The sequence below is a fragment of the Pelodiscus sinensis genome, chromosome 1 (assembly GCF_052426305.1).
Source record: "Pelodiscus sinensis isolate ZL-2025 chromosome 1, ASM5242630v1, whole genome shotgun sequence".
NCBI classification, from domain to species: Eukaryota; Metazoa; Chordata; order Testudines; family Trionychidae; genus Pelodiscus; species Pelodiscus sinensis.
The window spans coordinates 134,722,010-134,745,678 of record NC_143052.1 but is presented as its reverse complement, the minus strand read 5'-3'; the positions used below and the strand labels follow the sequence as shown (position 1 = coordinate 134,745,678).

The 23,669-nt window shown below is 46.9% G+C and overlaps 1 protein-coding gene across 1 annotated transcript; it reads right to left on the bottom strand.

Moving 5' to 3' along the window:
• Positions 1-8,679: 8,679 nt before the first annotated feature.
• On the bottom strand, positions 8,680-23,420 carry LOC102449921 (solute carrier family 2, facilitated glucose transporter member 3). Its single transcript, XM_075901897.2, has 10 exons — positions 23,183-23,420; positions 18,796-18,891; positions 16,834-16,994; positions 16,264-16,504; positions 15,847-16,009; positions 14,345-14,532; positions 13,558-13,662; positions 12,940-13,041; positions 12,405-12,608; positions 8,680-11,259 (listed from the first exon to the last, which is right to left on the bottom strand). The coding sequence occupies exons 1-10, from the start codon at positions 23,195-23,197 to the stop codon at positions 11,035-11,037; spliced, it is 1,500 nt and encodes a 499-aa protein (XP_075758012.2). The 5' UTR covers positions 23,198-23,420; the 3' UTR covers positions 8,680-11,034.
• Between the last annotated feature and the right edge of the window lie 249 nt (positions 23,421-23,669).

Here is a 23,669-nt window from a genome sequence, read left to right as displayed (position 1 = left end):
GATGGACTTGCGCCTGAGAGAGCAAAGAGATAGCAGGGAGAGTTATGGAGGGAGGGTATGTCTACACTAGCCCCCTTGTTCGAACTAGGGAGGCTAATGTAGGCATTCGAAGTTGCAAATGAAGCCTGGGATTTAAATATCCTGGACTTCATTTGCATCTTCCCAGGCGCCGCCATTTTTAAATGTCCCTTAGTCCGAACTCCGTACCCGCGGCTACACGTGGCACGGAGTAGGTAGTTCGAATTAGGATCTCTACCGTTACTCCTTGAACTAGGGGGCTAGTGTAGACATACACTAATTCGAACTACCGGTACACCTCGTTTAAATCCCGGGCTTCATTTGCAACTTCGAATGCCTATATTAGCCTCCCTAGTTCGAACTAGGGGGCTAGTGTAGACATAACCACAGAGCGTACATTACAGTCTGGCACAAAGACACCGGCTTCTACCAAGAACATGCCTGGCCTTTTCCCTGGCCCTGGTCCTGAAAATACACAGCTCCTCACTCACCTGGCCCCATTCTGGTACTTGCTCTGAGAGTACCCTGTTCCTCTCCGGTATTGGTGTGGCACGTTGTTTGCCTTTGTGGGGTGATTGAACACAGTCCTCCTCCATGTACCTTCCACTAAGCCCACCATGAATGCTGTGGCAGAGCCTCCAAAGCCAACATGCTGACATTGAAGGACCAAAGCATGGGAAGACATGGGCTCCTTGAACTGCTCTGGTTGAAGAACTCCACAATCAGCTGCGTAAAAAAGAAACAATTCATGCTAAAATCTTCTTCTTCTGTGTGTGGACAATTTCTTTTTGCACAAAACCCCCCTTTTGTGCAAGATCCTTATGCCACAATACTCGTAGTGTAGACGTAGCCTCTAACTCCTCACCATCTCCGTCTTCAGCCTCCTCCATTTCCTTCCATCTTCCTTCAGTTCCCTCCTGCCTTCACCCCTTCACCCTTCATCTTTCTTCATGACAGCCCTTTTGTGCCCCTTCAGCTTTCAGCCTCACTATTGCCTCCTTCTTCCCCATCTTCCCCTAAGCCTTCATCCCCATAGCCCTCAGTGGTCATGCTATGTCTCATTTTCTGTGGATTCTTTTTGTTCATGACCAGTTTTAAGGGGTATTGGGAGCTTAACCTAGGGTGCAGGAGGCTGGGATCTCAACTGAGTCTAGAAGCAAAGAAGGCAACTTGATTCCAGAAAGAACTCAACAGACTGGGAGGAATTTCGAGAAAGGAGAAACACAACCAATTAAGGGTCTGAAGGGGTTAATTTATGTGGTGAGATTTAAAAAGCTAAATGTACGTTGCTAGATGGCAAACAATGGTAGACATTGTGGGGTCCAATAACACTCTACAAATGCATGATTAAAAGGTGTACACCAAGGAAGAAGACACATTGCTTAGGGTGATAGAAAGGAAGCAAATGGAATGAAACTGAGCCAGGTGAGATGTTTTCAGGCTGGATCACCAGGAAACGTTCCCTGACAGTGAAGGGTCTGTGAGACAACTGGAGTCTTCCCAAGGAAAAGGAAGAAAGGTCCATTGCTTGGGACAATTAAAATAAGGACTGGACAAAGTCCTGCTTTGGTGGGCGGGAGGTGAGCTGTACTGTTCTAGGTTACTGCTAAGATAATTTCAGCCTATGCTTTAAAGAAGCTGATGGCCTAAGTTCACTGTCAGTGAAAAAAATACCACGTGATGAAGAGAAAGAATTGTCCAAGAGTTAGAACACTAGTTTGGGACTTTAAAGACCTATATTCATATCCCTGGTTTTCCCCTGTGACCTTGGTCAAGTCCTTTAGCCTCCTTGTGCCTCAGTTCCCTATTGGTAACATTGAGGTCTCACAGGAGAGTGGTGAGGATAAATACAATAGAAATTGTGAGGTACTCAGATAAATATGGTAATGATGGCTAAGGAAGCACTACAGACAGAATATTCTGGTAAGTGGGAAGCTCTCTGGAAGCACTCTGCTCACAGCAGTTCTATGTCCTTTCCTGCAATGGCGAACATTAAATAAATGTTTCATTATAACGCAAGAAATTGAGTGAACTCTCCTGCTTCTCAGTGTGCTAGTTCCCACCTCTCCCAAGGTGGGCCTGAGAGGAGGCCTAATGTATTGTTTCCCTGTGTTTTAGTTATAGGAGTCAGTCCCTTTATGCTCCTCAGCACTGTGCATCCAATTCTCCAACCTCCACGCCACATTTCCTTTTCCTGCTTGCTTACCATTGAATACACCAAGATCCGTGTGACTGTTTGCTAAACAAGAAAATAATTGCACAACATGGTCAGAAAACAGGAACTTGGCATTTCGGTTGTGTTTCTACCAGACACTGTCTAGAGTAGGGGAAAAGCATGGCTTGTTAAACATATTATTTAACACATTTAGATGTCCTGTACTGTAAATAGTGAACACCTAGAATCACCCATGCTCAGCTGACATGTTTTAAAAATCCTGCATACATGCAAATATGTATGCAAATAGCTTCTTTCACACTGACAAGCATGAATACAAAGATTAAGGCAAAACTAAACAACATGCAAGCCCCATTTAAGTCAGTTTTGCTGATATTAATACAATGCAATATTTACCTGATTTCCACTCCTGTGACAGCACTTTTAATGAGCAATGACAGTCCAGGAATTTAATTACTAAAACTCATATCAACAGAAGACCATTATATTGACTCCTTTTTTGTTTTGGCTGTCACCTGCGGGCCACGTGTTGAGCCCTGTGTAAAGCCAAACTGTTGAGTAGCCCTGGTCTAGACCATCCCTAATACATGTCTATCTAATCTGCTCTTAAATTTCTACAGTGATGGAGATTCCACAACCTCCCTAGGCAACTTATTCCAGTGTTTAACCACCCTGGGTATGTCTACACTACCCCGCTAGTTCGAACTAGCAGGGGTAATGTAGTCATCCACAATTGCAAATGAAGCCCGGGATTTGAATTTCCCGGGCTGCATTTGCATGAAGCCAGCCGGCGCCATTTTTAAATGCCGGCTAGTTCGAACCCCGTGCCGCGCGGCTACACGCGGCACGGAGTAGCTAGTTCAGATTAGGCTTCTAATCCAAACTAGCTGTACTCCTCGTGGAGCTAATTCGAACTAACGCATCTAGAACTAAAAACTAGTTCGAATTAGCGTTTTGCTAATTCGAACTAGCATGTCCACATTAAGTGGACCCTGAACCGGGCTTAAGGATGGCCGGAAGCAGTGCCGGCAGAGTATCAGAGGAGGACTTAGAGCGTGGAGATGCTGCCTCAGGCTAGCCGAGGGCTGTGCTTAAAGGGACCCGACCCCCACCCCGGACAGACAGTTCTCAGGGGTGCCCCGCTTGCAAAGCAGTCCTGGCTTGGATTGCCCGGAGTACCCACACTGGGCACATCACACCACTAGGCCATCAGACCGGCTGCACTTGCCGCAGGCTGCCATCTGGGGAGAGGGGGCAATTGGGGGGCTGCAGGAGAGCTTCCACCCCCAGAAGCCCGCAGAGCCAGCTCAGTCCTCCCCGTCGGGGGTGCATACCCGATTCCTCCCTCACCTCCTTTCACTTACCCTTCCCTAGCCCCCTTCCTGATGTACAAAATAAAGGACAATTGTGTTCAAAAATGGAATCTGTCTTTACTGAACAAAACTGGGGGAGACTGGGAAAAGGAGGTGGGAGAGGGGAAGAGAGAGGCTGGGAGAGGGGAGGGCAACTAAAATGATCAGGGGTTGGGAACAGGTCCCATATGAAGAGAGGCTAAAGAGACTGGGACTTTACAGCTTAGAAAAGAGGAGACGGAGGGGGGACAGGATAGAGGTCTCTAAAAGCAGGAGTTGGGTGGAGAGGGTGCATACAGAAAAGTTCTTCATTAGTTTCCATAAAGAAGGACTAGAGGACACCAAAGGAAAGGAATGGGTAGCAGGCTTCAAACTAGTAACAGAAAGTTGTTCTTCACAAAGCAAAAAGTCAACCTGTGGAACTCCTTGCTGCAGGAGGCTGTGAAGGCTACAACTAGAACAGAGTTTAAAGAGAAGTGAGATCAAGTCATGGAGGTTGGGTCCATGGAGTGGTATTAGCCAGGGGGTAGGAGTGGTGTCCCTGCCCAAGGTTTGTGGCAGGCTGGAGAGGGATGGCACGAGACAAATGGCTTGGTCACTGTCTTCGGTCCATCCCCTCCAGGGTCCCTAGGGTTGGCCGCTGTCAGCAGACAGGCTACTGGGCTAGATGGACCTTTGGTCTGACCCAGGACGGCCATTGTAAGCTCAGGGCTCAGGGTCGGGGGTCTCAGTGGACCCCCTTGATTTTCATGCACACCTGCTCCTGGGTGGCCAGGCTGGCAGCTCTCCTGCCCTAGACGGCCACTTTCCTGTGCCTAGTGCGGAGGTCGTGGACGAGGTCCACGATGTCCGCACTAGCCCAGGCGGGTGCCCGCCTCTTGCGGTCCCGGGCAAGCTCCCGGGAGCTGCCAGCCTGGTCCCGGGAAGAGGGGGAGGGCTGGGGGGCATCGGGTGGGTGGCTCGATCTGTTCCAGGTGCAGGGTCTGCTGGCTGGGTGCTGGCAGGCTTGCACCTGGCATGGGCACCGTAGCCAGCCCGTGCCCCTTTAAGGGGTCTGGGGCCGGGAGGGGGGCAGACGAGTTTCCCTGGTGTTGGCCAGAGTTGTCACCAGGTAAAGCTGGGGAGGGCTAGCCTCCCACTAGTTCGAATTAAGGGGCTACACCCTTAATTCGAACTAGCTAGTTCGAACTAGGCTTAATCCTCATAAAATGAGGTTTTCCTAGTTCGAACTAAGCGCTCCGCTAGTTCGATTTAAATTCGAACTAACGGAGCGCTAGTGTACCCCCTATTAAATTTAGTTCGAACTAACGTCCGTTAGTTCGAACTAACTTTGTAGTGCAGATATACCCCAAGAGTGCTGTTAGTTTCCTCTGATATCCCCAGTCTCAGGACTTCTTGAGTTTAATTCCAAATTTGAGTAAAATAGGAATATAAATATTTGGGGGAGGGGTGGGAAGGCAGGCCTTAGCCCCAATACCAGCCAGTTTCACATTTGATCTCATATAAAAGGAACTACGTTTCTTGTCTAGTGTAAGAAACACAGTAACCTGCACTGCTTTACCTTGTTCCAACCCATACAATGGTGTCAGCACTCTCAGACCTGGCCAGTGTGTGGGGCAATCGGGTGTGTATGAGCCTTCCAGTTCCCCTGCAGGGAATTTCTCTCTGGAAATTAAAGGCACTATTTCTCTCTTAAAATGATTTTCCAGTGGTCTGCTCACTCAGCCATCCAGGGCCTCCTGAGAGAGAAACAGGTCCCAGTTTTTGGAGCAACATGGGATTTGTTTGTGTGTGATACCATCATGCCTATCAGCTGCTAGTAGGTGGGGATTGAGCCTAGCCCTGTGTTTTTATGACTTTGCCTCCACCTACTCTATGACATCACAAAAGGCTCTGACAGGTTCCACAGCAGGAGAGGCTGGGGAGGATGTTCCCATGGAAAGTTATTGCTGCTCACATGTCCATCTCCTTCCTAACTTTCTGGTTGCCAAGGGAGGGAATCGCTTGATGGTTGGTCCCACTTAGTCTGGCTGTTCTTATATTCCTCTCTCTGGGTATGTCTACACTACATTCCACGAGGAGTACAGCTAGTTCGGATTAGGAAGCCTAATCCGAACTAGCTACTCCGTGCCGCGTGTGGCCGCGCGGCACGGGGTTCGAACTGCCAGCATTTAAAAATGGCGCCGGCCGGCTTTATGCAAATGAAGCCCGGGAAATTCAAATCCCGGGCTTCATTTGCAATTGCAGTATGCCTACATTACCCTCCTATTTCGAATTAGGAGGGTAGTGTAGACATACCCTCTCTTTCTCTTCCTTTCCCCTTGAACTCATATTACACATCCTCTTTTCCCTATTCTTCCCTTCTTTTCCCTGTACTTTTTTCTCCTCTCTCTCATCCATCCTTCCTGCCTCTCCTCCAGGTAACCTCATGTAAAGCTTCTCTGGTTTTGCCTCCCAAAGCACTACGAGCACTGCCATCTACCCACCTCACCCTGCTGCACAGCAGGGAATGTAGGGTACAATATATTATGTGAAACATTTAATATTCAAGGGTAGGAGCTCAGGGACTCTTGCACAAAGCATGGAACGCTAATGCTCCATCTCAAAAGAGGGCCATGACAACTCTGCTGGGATTTCAGCAAGGTTTTCTGCCTGGTGAGTGCGTCTTAGCTGATTCTGGGACCCCTAAATCATCTGTTCTGCTAAGTACACACCTGCTCCTGCAAAAGCACACCTCAGTTGGAAAACCACAGCACTCAGTAACATAAGGGTTTGGAAGGCCCAGTCTGGAGACAAATTGGGCCTGTAGAGATTCTTGTTGTGCAGTCTGTCTCCTAATGTTGGTTTTAATTAATCCAGTTCTTCCTCCATGATACCTGTTTCCTTGGCTCTCTCCGCATCCACTTTCTCTCTGAGTCACTTTCTCCCTCTAAGAAACCTTGAGCTGCCCTTCTCTTGTTTTCTTCCTGACAGAAACACAAGCGCTGAGTCTGGCCGAACTTCTCAGGCAGGTACATGATCCTAGAATGAGGGGCTGAGGCAGGACATGTACCCGGTTGGGGGAAGAGGAGGGGCAAGCTGGCCCATGCTGCGTATGTGAGGGAGTTATGTCATCTCACATCTGTGCTTTGCAGTCCGCAGAAGGGCTGGTGGGGAGGGCGCATGGCATTCTGCCCCTACTCATTGGTATGTCAGAAATGCCACTGCTGATTTTCCATCCAATGGGGTTTCCTCCTTGCCACCCTAAGACCCATCCCTTGTCCCCTCTGTATTCCTTACATGTGAGTGAGGCTCAGAGCATGTCTACATTGCAGCCCTAAATCAACCTATGTAATTACTGGGGTGGTGCATGTCCGTACTATGCCCCTTCTGTCAGTGATGTATGCCCTCACCAGGAGTGCTTCCGCTGACCGAAGCGAGGCAGTGTGGGAGGTTATCAGTCAGTGCACTTAGCTCCATGTAGCTCCCCACCAAGAGACTAGCTCCTCCATGGGCTTCTTGCCCGGCACTGGTGAGGCACATCTAGAGTATTGCGTCCAATTTGCACCTCTCACCCCGATTTACAGAATATGGATGCAGTGGAGTGAGTCCAGCAAAGGGCAACAAAAATGACTAGGGGGCTGGAGCACCTGACTTATGAGGAGAAGAGAAGAGAAGAGAAGAGAAGAGAAGAGAAGAGAAGAGAAGAGAAGAGAAGAGAAGAGAAGAGAAGAGAAGAGAAGAGAAGAGAAGAGTGAGGGGGGATTTGATAGCAGCCCTCAACTCCCTGCAGGGAGGATCCAGAGAGGATGAAGAGAGGTTGTTCTCAGTAGTGACAGATGGCAGAACAAGGAGCAATGGTCTCAAGTTGCAGTGGGGGAAGTCTAGGTTGGATATTAGGAACAACTATTTCTCTAGGAGGATGGTGAAGCACTGGAATGGGTTCCCTGGGGAGGGCGTGAAATCTCCATCCCTAGAGGTTTTTAAGTCTCAGCTTGACATAGCCCTGGCTGGGTTGATTTAGATCTCTTCCAGCCCTGGGATTCTATGGTTCTATGGGAGTGGGGAGCTAGGCGCAACTGGATTCTAGCTGCCTGGTTTTCATAGAACCATGAAATTGACAAGACAGTCAACAGCCAATGTAAGGGACAGAGTGTCTGCACAGACACTGGCTTGCCCTAACTAAACCAGGTGTGGCGGTGTGTCTGGTACCCCTGACCCCGTTTCCAGCAAGATGAGACTCCTCCGGCCATTAGAATAGAGAGGGCTTATTGCTTCTGCGAGGTAAAGCACAGCCAGGGTTCTATGTGGGCATCGAAGTGAGGGGCCAGGCAGCCTCAGACCCCTTGGGTTAGGGGTCCACGGGGCCCCGACCCCCAATACTCAGCTTAATCTCTTCTCTTCATGTTTTCCCCTGACAAACTTTCCAGCTCCCAGGCCCTGACCCCCAGCCAGGTATTCGTCTCTGCCTCCTTTCCTTTGTCTCTCCCCCTGGGAAGAGCAGTGTTATCTGCTCAGGCTGGGACTAGGTGTCTGAACCAATACACATGTGGGTGAATCAGTGGGAATCTCACAGCACAGCACAGTCAGGTGGGAACACCAGGTTACAGAGCAGACAGCACCCCCACTACATCACACCAGGGTAAGTGCTGTGCCTCTCATAGAGGTGGGGTTATGATGTTGGTGTAGTAGGGCCAAGGATGTATGTGTACAATTACATAATTAGTTCAATGTAAGCTTTTTACGTTGATCTAATTAGTGTAGATCAGGCCTTGGGGTGAAGACTCTCTAGAACACATAGGCAGATGGAATAGACTAATGCAGGGGACCCCCTTTTAAACATCCTCCTACAGAAATGGGCACTAAGAAATGCAGCAAGGTAAATTTCTAGATTAGAAGACATACACACAGGGAGAAATGTTACCATTGACTAGTGAGTGTCACAGTGATATAGGAAGCCCAGCTCTGGAATAACAGGGGGCTGCAGGGCAGGGCTGAGGGGCACTGGCAGGGCTGTGAGGGGAGCCCAGGGGTGGAGTAGCAGGGGGCTGCAGGGCAGGGCTGAGGGGCATTGCAAGAGCTGTTGGTGTTCAAATGACTGGTACTGTTACTGGTTTGAAATGAGGGCTGGCAAGAAACCCAGAAGCAGATATGTAATATTTACATCCACAATGTTTATTTTAGAAACATGTAACACAATCACAAATTAATAATAAGCATACAAAACCCATTGGAAATTCTCATAATGGTAACATATTGAGAGAGAGAGAGAAAGAGACAGCCAGCCAGCCAGAGGGAGAGTCCAAGGCATCACACTAACACCTTGATGTTCAGTGTGGAATGCTCCTAGTGCCCAGCTGGCAGAGAATTTCCTTTCCTTACATACAGATGTACAAATGGAAAGCTTTATCTTCCACAAATTATCAGAGATCAGAGTTTTGAGGAGAGTCAAATGACTGAAATCTGTGTATTTCAGCCAAATGATGAGATAGGAGAGTGTAACTGTCCACAAACTTTGGAAAATGTAAACAGAAGGGAAAGGAAGTCCAAAGGGGTGGGGGGAGAACTAGGAGTAACTTGATGAAACTGAATGAAGAAAGAAATGTTCTTGTTAAATCATAAGAAATATTTCCCAGCAACAAATTTTACTGGACTTTGCAATCATTTCCCACAAGGGAAGGGGTGGAGACTTCATCACGTGAGTAATTTCAGATTAGAGCAAACTCTGGAGAATACACTGGAAAGAACCATAGGTATGGTGCTTCAAGGCATACCAAGATCTGCCCTCAGATGATGTTGGGAGTATTGCTGCATTTTTGTTTTAATTAGCTGTCTATGGGATGATGAGATCAGACATACTGACCTCCCTGCTGCATGTGACACAAAACCAGCCATGCAATTCTAGCTTTATTGCAAATGAATCCAAGCCATTAATTCGGATCCAGAGGATGTTTCAGTCCAAAAAATGCAGAAGTGCTTTGTGCTGCAGTTTGAACTAGAAGCTCCTACAGAGATATTTAGAATATTCTCTCTCTCTCTCTCTCTGTCTCTCTCTAATTACAGAATTCCCTGGAGCCTCCAGAATGGACATCCCAGCACCTGTAACAGATTTACCCTCTAGCGTGGACTAAACATCTTTCTGTCTGCCTATCAGGTTTCAGTAGCTTTGGTCTCCTCTGTTCCTGCATTGCTACCATTGTAGAGTCATACATGTATTGGAAATATGCCCCATATTCAGAAGGTTCATCTACGTGCTTTTGTAAAGTTATCTATAGGGACAACTGAGAAGCATATACAGCTTCGGAAAAAAATCATATTCACATCTCTTTAAATTACCATCTGTTTCTTTCAGACTTCCTTTTCTGTTTGAAAACAGGAACAGAGAGGCAAAAGCTCAAGAAAAGAAGGTGGAATGAGTCAGCTTCTGGCTAGAAATTATCATCCACCCTTCACAAGAATAGTGACTGAAAATAGTGTCAAGTATCAATGCCCTTTTGCTGTAATACTGCAATTTTCAAGTAATCCTAGTGACCTTTAATACAGCCAACAGAAAGTCCTGAAGAATGTAAGAACTTTGGTGGACACAAGAATGTATACAAATACAGTCACATTCTTATACTCTCTAGTACTCAAGTTTTTTAATTTCTGTCTGGAGGACAGAAATATCCTTTAATGGCGCTGTGCATAAACAGCTGCATTTCACGTACCAACCTGAGTGCCTTTTTTCTGTTTAGTACTACATTTCTGATTTAATTTTATTGCACCTCAAACCTACAGCATTATCTCTTAGAATAACTGTTTTAAACATCTTCTGCTTCATTATTTCACATATTTTACATATTTAAAAAAATAAATATTTACACATAAATTGACACAAATAAATAAACCAAGACCAAACTACATTTGCAGACTATCCATACAAAAAGAAAAAGGAGGGGGAAAAAATATTTCTTGTAGATTTGTCCTCTTCTCCTGAGGCACCTACCAGACAGTAAATATGACATGATGGCTTTTTGCATTTTGGTTATTACATTAAGTTCCAGTGTAACACTGCACACACACACACACACACACACACACACACACAGTGGAACTGAATTAAAAGTGAGAAGGGATTGCAGAGTTTTTTGGTTGCTTTAGCTCACTGTACAAAACAGAAGGATAAGTTTAAAAAACGTAAGTAGTAACTATGCAAAAATACATTAATCCCTATGAGCAATTGAAGGTGTTCTCAAGTGCACAGCAGGTGATGATGCAGTTATTTTTACTGTAGCTTCTGCTGCCCTCCAGCGTTGAATGCAGATGAGACTTCCCCTTCCCCGCTGGAAACTATCTTAACACTTTCAGGGCTTGGCAGAAATGTGGAATGGAGTGGTGTGAGGGGAATAATAAAATAGCAGCAATTTTTAAAATGTCCTAAATTTCCTCCTGACAAATATCTCTGCCTAGTCCTTTAAAGACTCTCTGCTTATTTTATTAACAATGAAAAAAAGGTCAAGAAGGGGTGCATTAAATATTTGAGGTAACATCCTTAGACTCTATGCCTTTCAGTTCCACCATGGGGCTTTTCTCCACTGCTGCAAGGGTGCCACTTCCTTCTCCTTGTCCTTCAAAGCCCTTGGAGATGTCTTCAAAAGTCCTGCCCCTGGTCTCTGGGACTTTGAAGAAGGTGAAGACAAAGAAGATGACCAGGAAAACAATGAAGATGATGAAGACATAGGGGCCACACAATTTCTACAGTGGGGAAAGAAGGGAAAGGTTATAATATGAGACGTTCATAGGCCTAAATCAAGGTATGGTCATTATCGCCTAAGCTCAAAACATGCAATCATTTCCTTTTAACCTAGCATTTTTAAAAGAACATCCAAGACCGTTTAGGGTAGGGGTATGGAACTTAAGGATCAGTGGCTAGAAGTGGCCCCTGGGTTACCTGGATCTGCCACCTGAGGCTCAGGACTCCCCCTCTGCATTGGGGAGCCTGTACTGGTACTCCAATCCCCCCGCCATTTCCCCATGGGGCTGGAGCACACAAAATCTACTAGCCTGGGATCTGCAAGGTATGTAAGGGGAATGGGGGGAAAGTGTCTTTCTCCTTCTTAGTCAGGGGCCATGCCAGAGAGGGGTTTTTTTCTTTCGTTTCTCACTTGAGAAACTTTCTCACTTGCCCTGCCCTGACAATTTTTCTGTGGCTCAGCAGCCCCCAACCCAAAAAGTTTCTCCACCCCTGTTTTAAGAGTTTCTTAAAGCTTGATTCTGAACTTTGAATGCTACCATGATAGCTAAAAATGTTGGCTCCCAGGCTGTCTACACTACATGGCCATTTTTCTGAAAAAACTCATGAAGAGTCCACACCTCAAGAACGTTTTTGTGCAAAAAAAATCAAAAGAACAGAAGGGTTTTTCCAGTGTAGGTATTCCTCATTCTACGAGGAAGAATGCCTTTTTGCAAAGGAGCTCTTTCGCAAAAAGGTGTGAGTGGATGAGGAAGAGGGGGGTTTTGTGCAAAAGGAAGAGAGAGGAAAAAGCACAGGTGCCCTGGTGGCCATTCTGTGCATGGCAAGCAGAGCTTACTTTCGAGAGAGCACCCATGCAGTTTGGATGCTCTCTTTCACAAAAGCATATTGTTGCTTTTTCAATGCACTTTTGCAGTGTAGATGCGCTCATGCACAAGAAGTTTTTGTGGACCGTCTCTTCCAATAAAAGTTCTTGCGCAAGGAGCCTGCGGTCTAGATGTAGCCTCAAATTGGGAGTCTAAACTGGTTATACTAATGAAGCCCTTTGCTGATTAAATGAAAGCAAAGGATTTGGGATGTTGTTTAAACTGGGCTGCTCCCTTAACAGTAGCAGATCAACACAATGCGTTCCAGATTAGGTCCTTACCTCTGCATAGGGAAAGAGCATTCCCACCAAGAAATTGGAGGTCCAGTTGGAGCAACCAGCCACTGCCACAGCTGCAGGACGGGGACCTTGACTGAAGAGTTCAGCCACGATGAACCAGGGGATGGGACCGGGGCCAATTTCAAAAAAGGCCACAAAGCCAAAGATGGCAACGATGCTGATATAGCTAATCCAGTCCAAGGTATCCTGCAAGGAGGACAATACGTGTAGCTGTAACTTGACAAGCAAACATGGGATAGCAGAATATATGCTCCAACATCTCTATGGCCTTATTCATGTTATATAGTTTCTGCTGTGTGGGGATGTATATTCCTCTAATCCCAGCTGTACCCCCGCTACAGAGTCTCCTTTCCTTACACTCAGGAGTCCCCTGGCTCCATACTCACTTCAATCCTTCTGAAAATGCCCTTTCCTTTATCTTTGGATCCCCTTGGCTTACCTCTGTGTCCCTAACAATGTTGCAACTCTACTGCTACCCCCAGGACGAGATTGGACACATTGATTGCTGTCAACTCACCTTAAGTGTCAAAGCTATGGTCATGAGAACAGCACAGAACGCCATGCCACCCAAACCGACCAAATGAAGGGTCCTGCGCCCTGCACGCTCCACCAGGAACAGCTGCAAAAATGGCAGGAGAGAAAACCATTAGATAGGAAAGCAACAGCCAAAGGTTTGCTCTGCACCACCCCCAATCCCCAGGGCTTTATCTGCCTTTTACCTCCACCTCTGCAATGCTCATGTGGTGAGTGGCAGTCAACATGGATAGGGACACAGAATAATACATTCTTCCTGCCCCTTCCTTCACTCAGTGTTTCTCTATCTCTTTCTCCATTCTCTCCTCCCCCTCTTCTTCCTCTGACTTTTGCCTTTATCAACAGCTTGCTTACACCTTTCTATGTCCCCCTTCTCTCCCTCTTTCCTTTGTCTACTATGCTCATGACCCCTCCTTCCGCCTTACTCTCTTCTCCTTCTCCTTCATACTTCCCTTTGCGCCTCTTTTCTCTCTTTTCTGCAAACATCAGCCACAATTTGGCTGAAGATAAAAGGCTAATTAACATCAATTATTTCTTCCGAAGGTCTCCCAAATCTACACCAGTCATAATCTCCCCAGCCCCACTCCCCAGCATTACTTACCGATACAACAGTGAAGACTGTGTTAACCACACCAGCACCAATGGTGGCATAGACTGGCTGCTTGACACCAGCTTTTTCGAAGATCCCCGTGGAGTAATAAAACACCTGGGAATGGAAAAAGCAATTGGATATGGTTAAAAGTCTGGTATCTGAAAGGATGTCTCTTATTTTCATGCCTCACTCTCCCATGTGTCCAATAAGAGCTCAGAAGCATTTGATCAGGCAGTCAGGTATGGTTTCAATCAATGATCATGCAAGGACCATACATTGTAAACCATAGGTCTAATCATTGTTCAGGAAAAAAACAAACAAAAAAACCCCCAAAAAACCCCTCCACCATGAATGGAAGTGTCCCTTTAAAATGTCTTTGTTCCCTATTGTTCATGTAAATTAGCCTTCAGGTGGATGTGATTATTCCCAGTTACACATCTCTTTGATATGCTGAGATAGGCTAGAGCAAGGCTGTTAAGCACAATCGGAGCCTAATGAGTTCCTGATGTCATTGAAAGTTTTGGGGATCTCCCTTGACTCCAAGTGCCCTGGTTCCACAGGTGAGCTATAACAACTTTTTGGTGCCTTGGGAGGTCATAGGGTGGCTGAGTATTTCAGGGGGCGCTTGTTGGCAGAAAGTATCACAGAAACTGATCTCAGCACAAGGAAGTGGGGATGAGGGGGCCAGACTCGGTCACTGTTGTATCTGCCTGACTCCGGCTGAAGCCAAGGAGAGACACTCGTAAGCAGCAGCAAGAGAATTGAGCCCAAGAAGTGAAACAAGAGGCTGACTCACAGCATTGATGCCAGAGAGCTGTTGGGAAAGCTGGAGCATGATAGCAATGATGATGGCCTGGCGGTAACTCGGTGAACGGAAGAGCTCCGGCACTGTTGCTTTCTTCTCTTGGGACATCTTGGCACTCTCCTCTTTCATCTCTTGGATATCTTGGGCCACATCATCTGTACCACGGAGCTTCTTCAGAACTAAAGGGAGGAACCACACATAATTCATGAAGTGTTATCAATGTACATGCCCCAATCAATGACCGGCTTGCGTTTCGCTCCCAGCCTTCTCTCCATGGGGGGAGCTGTGAAGACGGGACCCCCTAGAAGCTAGTAGTTGGCTTGGCTATGTGAGAAAGATTGAGGTTCTATTCCTGGCCCTGGCTACTATTCAACCTGGAACTAAATGTGTTAGTAGTTATCAGGCCAAGTGATCTGTGCCTCTGAGCTGCAGACCAACATTTGATTCCTGCTTCTCTTCACACATTCAGCTGAGGGTGACTTAGCAGTACTGCAGAGGCTTGGTTCAGTGACACTGTGAGGAAGACACTTCTTTCTTAGGCTCATTCACTTCATTTTCTAAAGGCTGGGAGGGGCTGAGGGCATTGCAGAGGCCAAACCTGTGATTCTCGGCCCTATCGTTCTGCACTAGGCCGTGTAACATCTGGCCTTCTTACTCTCTTCAGGAAGGTTGCGGGAGCTCCCAGAAGGGTAAGTCTGATCCTTGATAGGGACCAAATAAAAAGGTGGGACAAGAAGTTAATGGGCTTAATGCAGCAAGGGCGATAAAGGGTAAATATTAGGAGAATCTATCTCACTCTCAGGATAGTTAGGCTCTGGACAGGGCCGGACCAAGCTATTCATGCGCCCTGGGCTCCGGGAGTGCAGTGTCGCCCCCAGGCACTCGGCGCATGCACAGCCCCGGCACATGCACAGCCCCGGCGCATGCACAGCCCCGGCGCATGCACAACCCCTTAGGCACCAGTGCATGTGCGGCCCCACTTCTGCTCGGTCCAGCAGCCCCACATGGCGCCCCCTACAATGGGGTGCCCCAGGCGGTAGCCCAGTCAGCCTGTAGCTTGGGCCGACTCTGGCTCTGGAGTAAGCTTCCAGGGGGAGTTGTAGAACCCTTGTCCCTGGAGGTTTTTAAGAACATGTTGGGCTAACATCTGTCAGGGATGGCCTGAGTATATTTGGCCCAGACACGGTGCCTGAAGGTGGACTGCCAATGTCTCAAGGTCCATTACATTCTTACATTTCTATGATTCTGCATTGCTATGCAGGAGACCCTAGATCAGTTCCAGGTCTGACACACATCCTGGATCTGGTGCAGGGTGGGGGTACTGCGCATGGCAGGTCCGGTGCTCTCTGGGGATCATCTGTCTACACTGCCATGCAGGAGATCCAGGTTCTCATAACACTCCACGTCTTCCATCCCTCCACGGTTTTGGGCAGGCTGGGTGCCTGGGATGGCCAATGACTGTCCTGTGATGCCGTTTAGAAGTATTTGCGCACCTTCTCGTGCTTTGTCTTCCTCCATCTTGTTGATCAGCAGGAAACGGGGACTCTCAGGGCAGAAAGGCAGAGCAGCACACTGTAGGATGGCTGGGATGATAGTGAAACTCAAAAGCAGTGGCCAGAGGCTCTCACTCCCCATGATCTCCTTCAGGCCGAAAATCTAATTCAGCGAACAGGAAGAGAAAGAAATATTACAACATACTCCCCTGTGTTGAAATTAAGTCTGTACTCTCTCCCCCTCGAGGATTACAGTACTTTGGGCAGTTAGTTACTCAACCCCTTCCTCCGCATGGTGACTACAGAATAGTCCATGAGGTGTCACCCCCCTCATGATACCCGTGCAGTAGTCTGTTAGCCCATAAAACCTGCAATGCCCTCCCCACCACCCATTGAGAAAGGCAGTAGCAGGCTTACCTGTGCCACCAAGATGCCCACAACGATGCCCAGCTGGTTGAGGGTGCCAAAGGCACCACGCAAGGCCGTGGGTGAGATCTCACTGATGTACATGGGCACAAAGCCGGTGGAGAGGCCACAAAAGAGGCCAATGATGAAGCGGCCAATGATCAGCATCTCTACTGCTTTTGCCATCTTGGAGAAGCCCATCAGAGCACCGCCTGCAATGGCCAGGATATTTACCAGCAGCATGGAGTTCCGCCTGCCCGAGAGAGACATTAGCAGTGACCAGGGTTATTGATGGGCAATGCTAGGGAGGAACTTGCAGAAATGATATGCCCAGCCAGATCGCCCTTCCCAGGGGCATAACTCCCCACTCAGCCTTTCCTTTGTGCCTCACTCCCTTTGTCTGTCTCTTTTCCTCTCTCTCTGCCTTGCCCTGGCAGGAGTCGGTCCCTTCTCCCCAGCCTACCCTCCTCCTCTGTTCCACTGATCCAATTTTTTGAAAAGAAATAATTTCTCCTAATTCTTCCAACATCTCATAATTGAAAAACAAGCTCCATGGTGACTTAGACCCCATTTCCAATGTACCTTCCAAATCGGTTGACAAAAAGTCCCACCGAGAAGGATCCAACCATCCCACCCACGGAGAAGATGGCGACGGAGAGGGACCACAGTGAGGTCAGAAGCTCGGGAGAGGTTGGGATTTTTCTCCGCAACTCCAATGTTTCATTGAAGAATGTCTGAATAATCTGCATGGGAAAAACAGGAGGAGAGAGGGATTTAGTATAAAAAATACTGCACTGCGGGAGAAGGGAAATCTGTATGAGGTTGGGGGTTCTTCTGTCACAAAGCCAGTGTTAGGGGAGAGCTCTCAGAAATTTGGATGTAGAGAAGCTAAGTGGGTCAGGAACCCAAACTGTCAGAGAGAGACAGCAGCTCAGAGAGGAGCAGTAGGAAGTGATTAAGAGGATGCAGAGACTGACTGACTTAGTATGATGAGATTGGGCAAGAGATGATTCAGGAGGTCAGAGGCTAATTCTCTAAGGAGCAGGACACACAGCAAGGAGGATATTCAAGGGAGTGGTAGGTCTGAGTGAGGAGTAATAGCAGCAGTGGGGCTACAATGAGCAAAGGGAAACGTTTTCTAACAAATTTTGAGAACATATATAGTCTTAAGAAACAGTCCCCAGCAGTGACTGTGAAATAGTTTTCCCAAGGACTGAATAAAATTCTGAAGCACTGCAGGGAACTATCCTGCATTGCCTACTAGGAGGGATGAGCTGGGAGGCACAAGGGCTTTCCCCCTTGCTTTCAGGGTAGACACCCTGGCTGATTACGAAGTATTGCTGGTCCTGAGCTGATAATTAGTTTCACATCATGTGCTCCCAGCAGGGGGCAGCAAGATGCTAGTTTGAACACACACCCTTTTCCCCTCACCCTTTTCTGGTTATGACATCTGTATTCCTGGAGACAGGGTGGATGTGGTAGACATGACTCACTTTTGGGGTTTAGCTCATCTGATTTACAAGAAAAAAAACCCTGTATTTTTTCATTTCTTTTTTTTTTTTCTTGGTGGTGTAATTTGCAGATTGCTTGCTTGGAATTTCCCCAGACAGACACATCTGCTACAAAACTCCCTGTAGGTAGACAGATAGACTCAGGAGAAAGTTTGAGAGACAAATCCCATCAGGAGACCTGTTAGTCTGTAACTTTAAAAACAATGGCTGTGTCTAGACTGCATCCCTTTTCTGTAAAAGGGATGCAAATTAGACACATCGTAATTGCAAATGAAGTGGGGGGGACTTAAATCCCCGCTTCATTTGCAATTGCGATGTGTCTAATTTGCATCCCTTTTACGGAAAAGGGATGCAGTCTAGACACAGCCAATGAGTAGTCCTGTGGCACCGTAGAGACTAACAAATACATACATAGTATCAAGAGCTTTCATGGGAAAAACCCACTTCTTCAGATGAGCAACAGGGGCAACTATAATCTCATGCAGCTCTCTTTCAGCTCTCGGCTGTACCCTCGAACCTCTGCAAGGGCTGTTCTGTGACTCAGAAGAACAGTCCTCTGTGACTCAGAACAGCCCCCACACCTGCCAGTGTGCTTCATCCAGATCAATAGGGACGGGTGAGAAGGTTTCTGTGGTTTTAAGGCTGGCAGCAGGGACACATCATTTGGTGGGGATGTCCTCCAAAGTATTTTTTTTTAAAGGATGGAATCTAGATAGAGATTTGGATTGGTCTGAAGATTATAGGGTCCACCCAAACACTCCATTTGCTCAGTCCTTCCCTTTCCCTGGTTCTAATATCTCCACTATGTCTACATTCCAGTTTGGCTCTCCCCTCTTATTGCCCTTTGCACTTCAAATAGGAGTGATAAACCATTCACCCAGGAGTGCCTCAACAACCTTTTCTCTCCACCCCCCATACCTGAAGCTCATCCTCAGCACCATCTTCCAAGACAGGATGAGCTCTATTGAAGCAATGAGGCCACCCAGACACCGCAAAGCCCAGAAGGTGTGTTCTCTCTCTCTCTCTCTCTCACCTTCTCAGGAGCATTGATGACACCCGTGTTGTACCCAAACTGGAGCGATCCAATGGCCGCAATGGAAACAGCACAGAGAAGGGGACAAGTAATTTTCTGAAGAGAGAGAAGGGAAAAATCATTCATTGAATTGTTTTTTTTTTTCATATTTTCCATACACATTGTTTTTCTTTTTAACACAATCTCAGCTAAGAGTTCCTCAGAAGCCAGGTCTAGTACCTTCTATGGGTCACGCAGAAGAGTCTCAGTTTCATTTCTCTGGGCCAACAAGGGCCAGGAACACTGAATATAATGCTAATCATGGGAGTATATGTATACTCAGCCTTGTCATACGACAGGGAACCTGCCACTTCCTGATTGCATGGGGTCAGAAATAAAATGAAATTGGCTAGGAACTTGCCACAGTAACAGCACTAAGCTCTACACAAAGATCATGTGGCAGAGATATTTCAATAATCCACTCTACCAGCAGAACAGAAAACATCTCAGCAAATCCAAGCAGGACACTGGTGGCTGCATGTTTTGAGGATACCCAGAATGCCACTGTGAGTGTCCCTGTGCTGACAGATAGAAGGCATGCCCACCCAATCAGCAACAATGCAAAAAAGATGTAGCAAACATGAATTGGTGGAGCCCCAGCAGCAGCTCAACAAGCCATTGCAGGATGGCCTGTTCCGAGAAGTTCAGATACCTGCTGAGGTTCATAGACAGTCATTGACAGATATTGAATTAGCGGCAGGATGCTTTAGCGGCAGGATGCTTATCTCGTTTGTCAGAGGTGCCAGTTACACACCTAACCTCCATCCTCTATTTGCATCTTCTTAATTGGCTATACAAGTTACTAGCTGTTATTTGTGGTTAATATGCTTCATTGAGAAGTAGCTTCTGCCCCCGGCATGTTTTTTAAATATTTCCCATGTCACGTGACTTAGAAAATCAATGTAAGTCTCAGTACTCCTGGGATTAATATCTTTGTTTCAGTGGAGAACACATCTAGGGTATGTCTACACTGCATGGCTATTTCAGAATAAGATATTCCGGAATAGTTATTGTGAAATAGCTTCTTTCAAAATAGCACGTCTACACTGCAGGGAAGCCTCAAAATTAGTCCGTGGCAGGCTTCCCTAATGTAGATGTGCTATCTCAATTTAGAGCCCCAGGAGGCAGTGGTGAGGAATAACTTAGAATGGCCCTGGAGAGGGGCTATTTCAAAATAGCAGCAGTGATGCGTCTACACACACCTTATTTTGAAATAGCTATTTCAGAATAGGCGTTATTCCACGTGGAATGAGGTTTACAGAAGTCAGAATAAGGTGTCTGTTATTTCGAACTTATTTCAAAATAACGGAGTGGCTGTGTAGGTGCTCTCACTGTTATCTTGAAATAACGGTGCAGTATAGATTCACCCTTAGTGCCCTCAGAGATTAGTTCTCTGCACAGCCATGCAGGAGACCTGGATTTCTTTGCCCATCCTGGGATCTTACTTCCTGCACCAAGGACTGGTGGCATTAGAATTCTGCATGGCAGATTGCCAGCTCTTGTGATGTTTTTTGCAAGTCTCTGAATATTTCATGTATTTCTTAAAGCCTCAGCTCCAGGAGTCACGTGATTATATCAGGATCTCAATTTTCTTTAAAGTAAAAAGTACATTTCCTGCTCCGCTCCAACTTGCCGCCCTCTCCCAGTCTGTGGATGCTGACCAAAGCTGGGACCCATGGGAACTCTAAGGGTTCAGAAACCAGATACCAAATATAAAATGTCCAACATTTTTCATTGTTTAAAATGCCAGTTTTGGGGTGCTGACTCATAATTTTTCAATGCTTTAAGCTGGCAACACTTATGTAGTTCCATCCTTAATACCCTACCCTGGTTTCTCATTCGCTGGGATCACTACCAAAGGTGTGAACAATGTGCATTCCAAGTCCAAGTTGTCACTGTCTAAGACCAATGAGGACTGGGAACCCCATGGAGACTAGTGTAGTACCACCACTCCCAATTTCTGATTCCCTCTCCTGGGGCCAACACAGACTGGGAGTGCTACCAAGTCAGAACTGGTCCCTTCCATGCAGAGATAGAGAAGACTCACATTTAGCACTCTCATTCCCTGGGGGCCAATGGGTTCTGAAAAGGCCTGGGCTAGCTTAGTGCCACTTAGAAGGTTGTTGGATGCAGAGGTTTTCAAGGGGCACTGGTTAGCACGTCACTGCCTCACATCTATGCAGAGTCCATAGGCCCTGCACTTTGTGGGGTCCCACGGCAGCCACCTCAACCATCCTATGGGTGGGACCCAAGGGATTACATTAGGGGAGGGGTCTGGCATGGGGAGCCCTCCTACTCCCACTCACTGCAGTGGCAGGAGCTAGAGCAACCAGGCAGCTTGCTCGGCTCCAACCTGTCACCCTTTCCCAGCCTGCTGAGCTCCATTTCACCATGGCCACAGTGAATCCAAGAGCTCAGTGGGCTGGGAGAAGGCCGTGGGGTTGAGTGGCTCACGCTGCCAGGCCACTGTGGCTCCCACCATAGTGGTGTATAGAGGTGGAGGAGGGCTGACTCCTGCTGCTGCCCTGCGCATCACTCGGGGAGGGGGCTTTGGGCAAGGAGGTGGGTCGGGGCAGGAAGGGGCAGAGCAGGAGCAAAGCTTGGGGGAAAGGGTGGAATGGGGACAGGGACAGTCCTATGGGTGAAAGGCTACTCTTGGCCCTATGCCTGGGGCACTGGGGAAGGGGTTGCCCAGGCCCCGTGCCCCCCGCTCCTCCAAGACGGCCTTGCCTATTTGAATGGATTTATCCTCACAACACCTTTATGAGGTAAGAATTATTATTCCCTCCATGTTACAGATGAGGAACCGAGGTACAGAGAACTATTACAGTGTGTGTGGGAACAAAACCATTTTTTCAGTTCAGTGCTTTAACCAAAAGAGTATCTTGCATTGTCATGTCTTACTCAATATCCAGGCCTGGTCTCCAACTCCACTGGACCCGTCAGGGCCCTACACAGCATAGGCATACTTTGCTCACATAGTACATACACACATACTATATATAGTATAGTTCTCCTGTGTTCTATACCATGTTCCCTGCCTTCTGCCTTTTCTCATCTATTACTTAGTGTTGCACAGCCAGTCTCACCCTCCAGCATACATTACATGGTCTCACCCCATCCAATCCTATAGCGAGTTGGACTATGATCTGTTGTGTATTCTCTCCAGCCAAAGAGCTCAGAAATACCAGGCCGGGATCTACACAAACCATGGTGGCAGGGTTGAGGATTAGACACTGGCGGGGAATTCAAAATCCCACCCATACCCTTCCCTCTCACAACTGGCGACAAGGGTATCTGACATTTCCCCTCAGTGTTCTCTTTTTTTACTGGCTGGAAACCCATTGATGTATCACTCAGTGACCTCAACTGGGGCCACTTCTTTACTCTCCTTTAAATGACCTTGACTGGGATGCTTGTTCAGAGCTCCCTCCCTCATGCCCTCACACTGTCCTCTTCTCCCAGGAAAAAGGGAAAGAAAGGGTTGGCTTTATAAGCTGATGGCTATATGAATATCCCTAAAATAGTAGTAACCCCTAGATATTCTTCAATGAGGATATCAATCAGTTATTTAATGACACTCAACCTTCCTCACTTTCTCTTCCCCAGCCACCATTGCCTGATTTTTTCCTTGATGCTTTTAAACACATGCAATTAATTAGTTCACTCATTAATACGCACAGCACACATAGACACACATCAATAATACTGTCCACAAAGGCTCTCTAGCCTGCTGGCTCAGTGTTGTGAGCGGGACTAAGCCTGCCATGTTCTCTTGGTTGAAATCCAAAGGCTATTCATTTCAAAAACCTAGAGGAATTGTCAAATTCTTATCATGAACACATTGTCCTCCTGGTCAACCTGAAGACAAATGGCTCCTCTTCGGCCAGCACAACAGATCTCATGCCAAATAAAACGACGACAAGGAAAGTAATACTTTTAAAAACTACAACCCTAAAAATATGAACAACCGAATGCCATGACTTGCAACAATCCTACATAAATGTCTTCACCTCCCCCTAATGTGCATTCTCAGTCCCATCCTTAAATAATAATCGCACATGCAAGTTTAGTGCTTGATTTTAGAGCTTTCATCTTCTCAACACAACAACAGAAAGTAGTAAAACCCAGAGTAATAATAATCAAACACCATGATGTTATCTAGAAAGCCACATTCTGCAAAGGGTTGCCTTATGGTTCAAAACATTTTCAACAAGAGGCCAAAGGTTTCACAAACCAGACAAATTGGGTAGCATTAACCCAGAGTTTATAAATGATGGATGAACACATGCAACGGCATTCAAATAGGTTAAAATATAAATGGTAGGAGGAAAAGATCTGCTGTTACCTTTTTGCTCTCCATGGTCCTTGGCAAATGCCTCGAAGACACTGCAACACCACTGCCCCCTTCTTAACGAAGTCGCTGAAGATCCCTTAGATGCTGTGTAATTGTTTCCCACAACAGAATATCTGAAAAGGTCGCTGTAATTTTTTTTGCTCTGTGCAATTTGCAATATCTCTCTGCTTAGAAGCTGCTTTAGAGCAATCTATTTATGGCTTCTGTGGGAGGTGCGAGTGAGCCAGTCAAGACCCCGCCCAAGTCCATAATAAGCACAAAAAAAATAAAAAACAGTCTTGTGACCCTGCACAGTTTTGTGACTTCACTGGAAATTTAGATAAGACAGTTTCCTTTCTCCTCTTAAAAGGCATATGTGTGTATGAGTCTGAGCACAGCCCTTCTTACGTTTCACAGATACAAACCCCCAAAACATTCCTCAGGAGGGCAGAAAATGTTCGGCTCCAATTTTGATGGCTTCTATTATTTAACTCCAAAT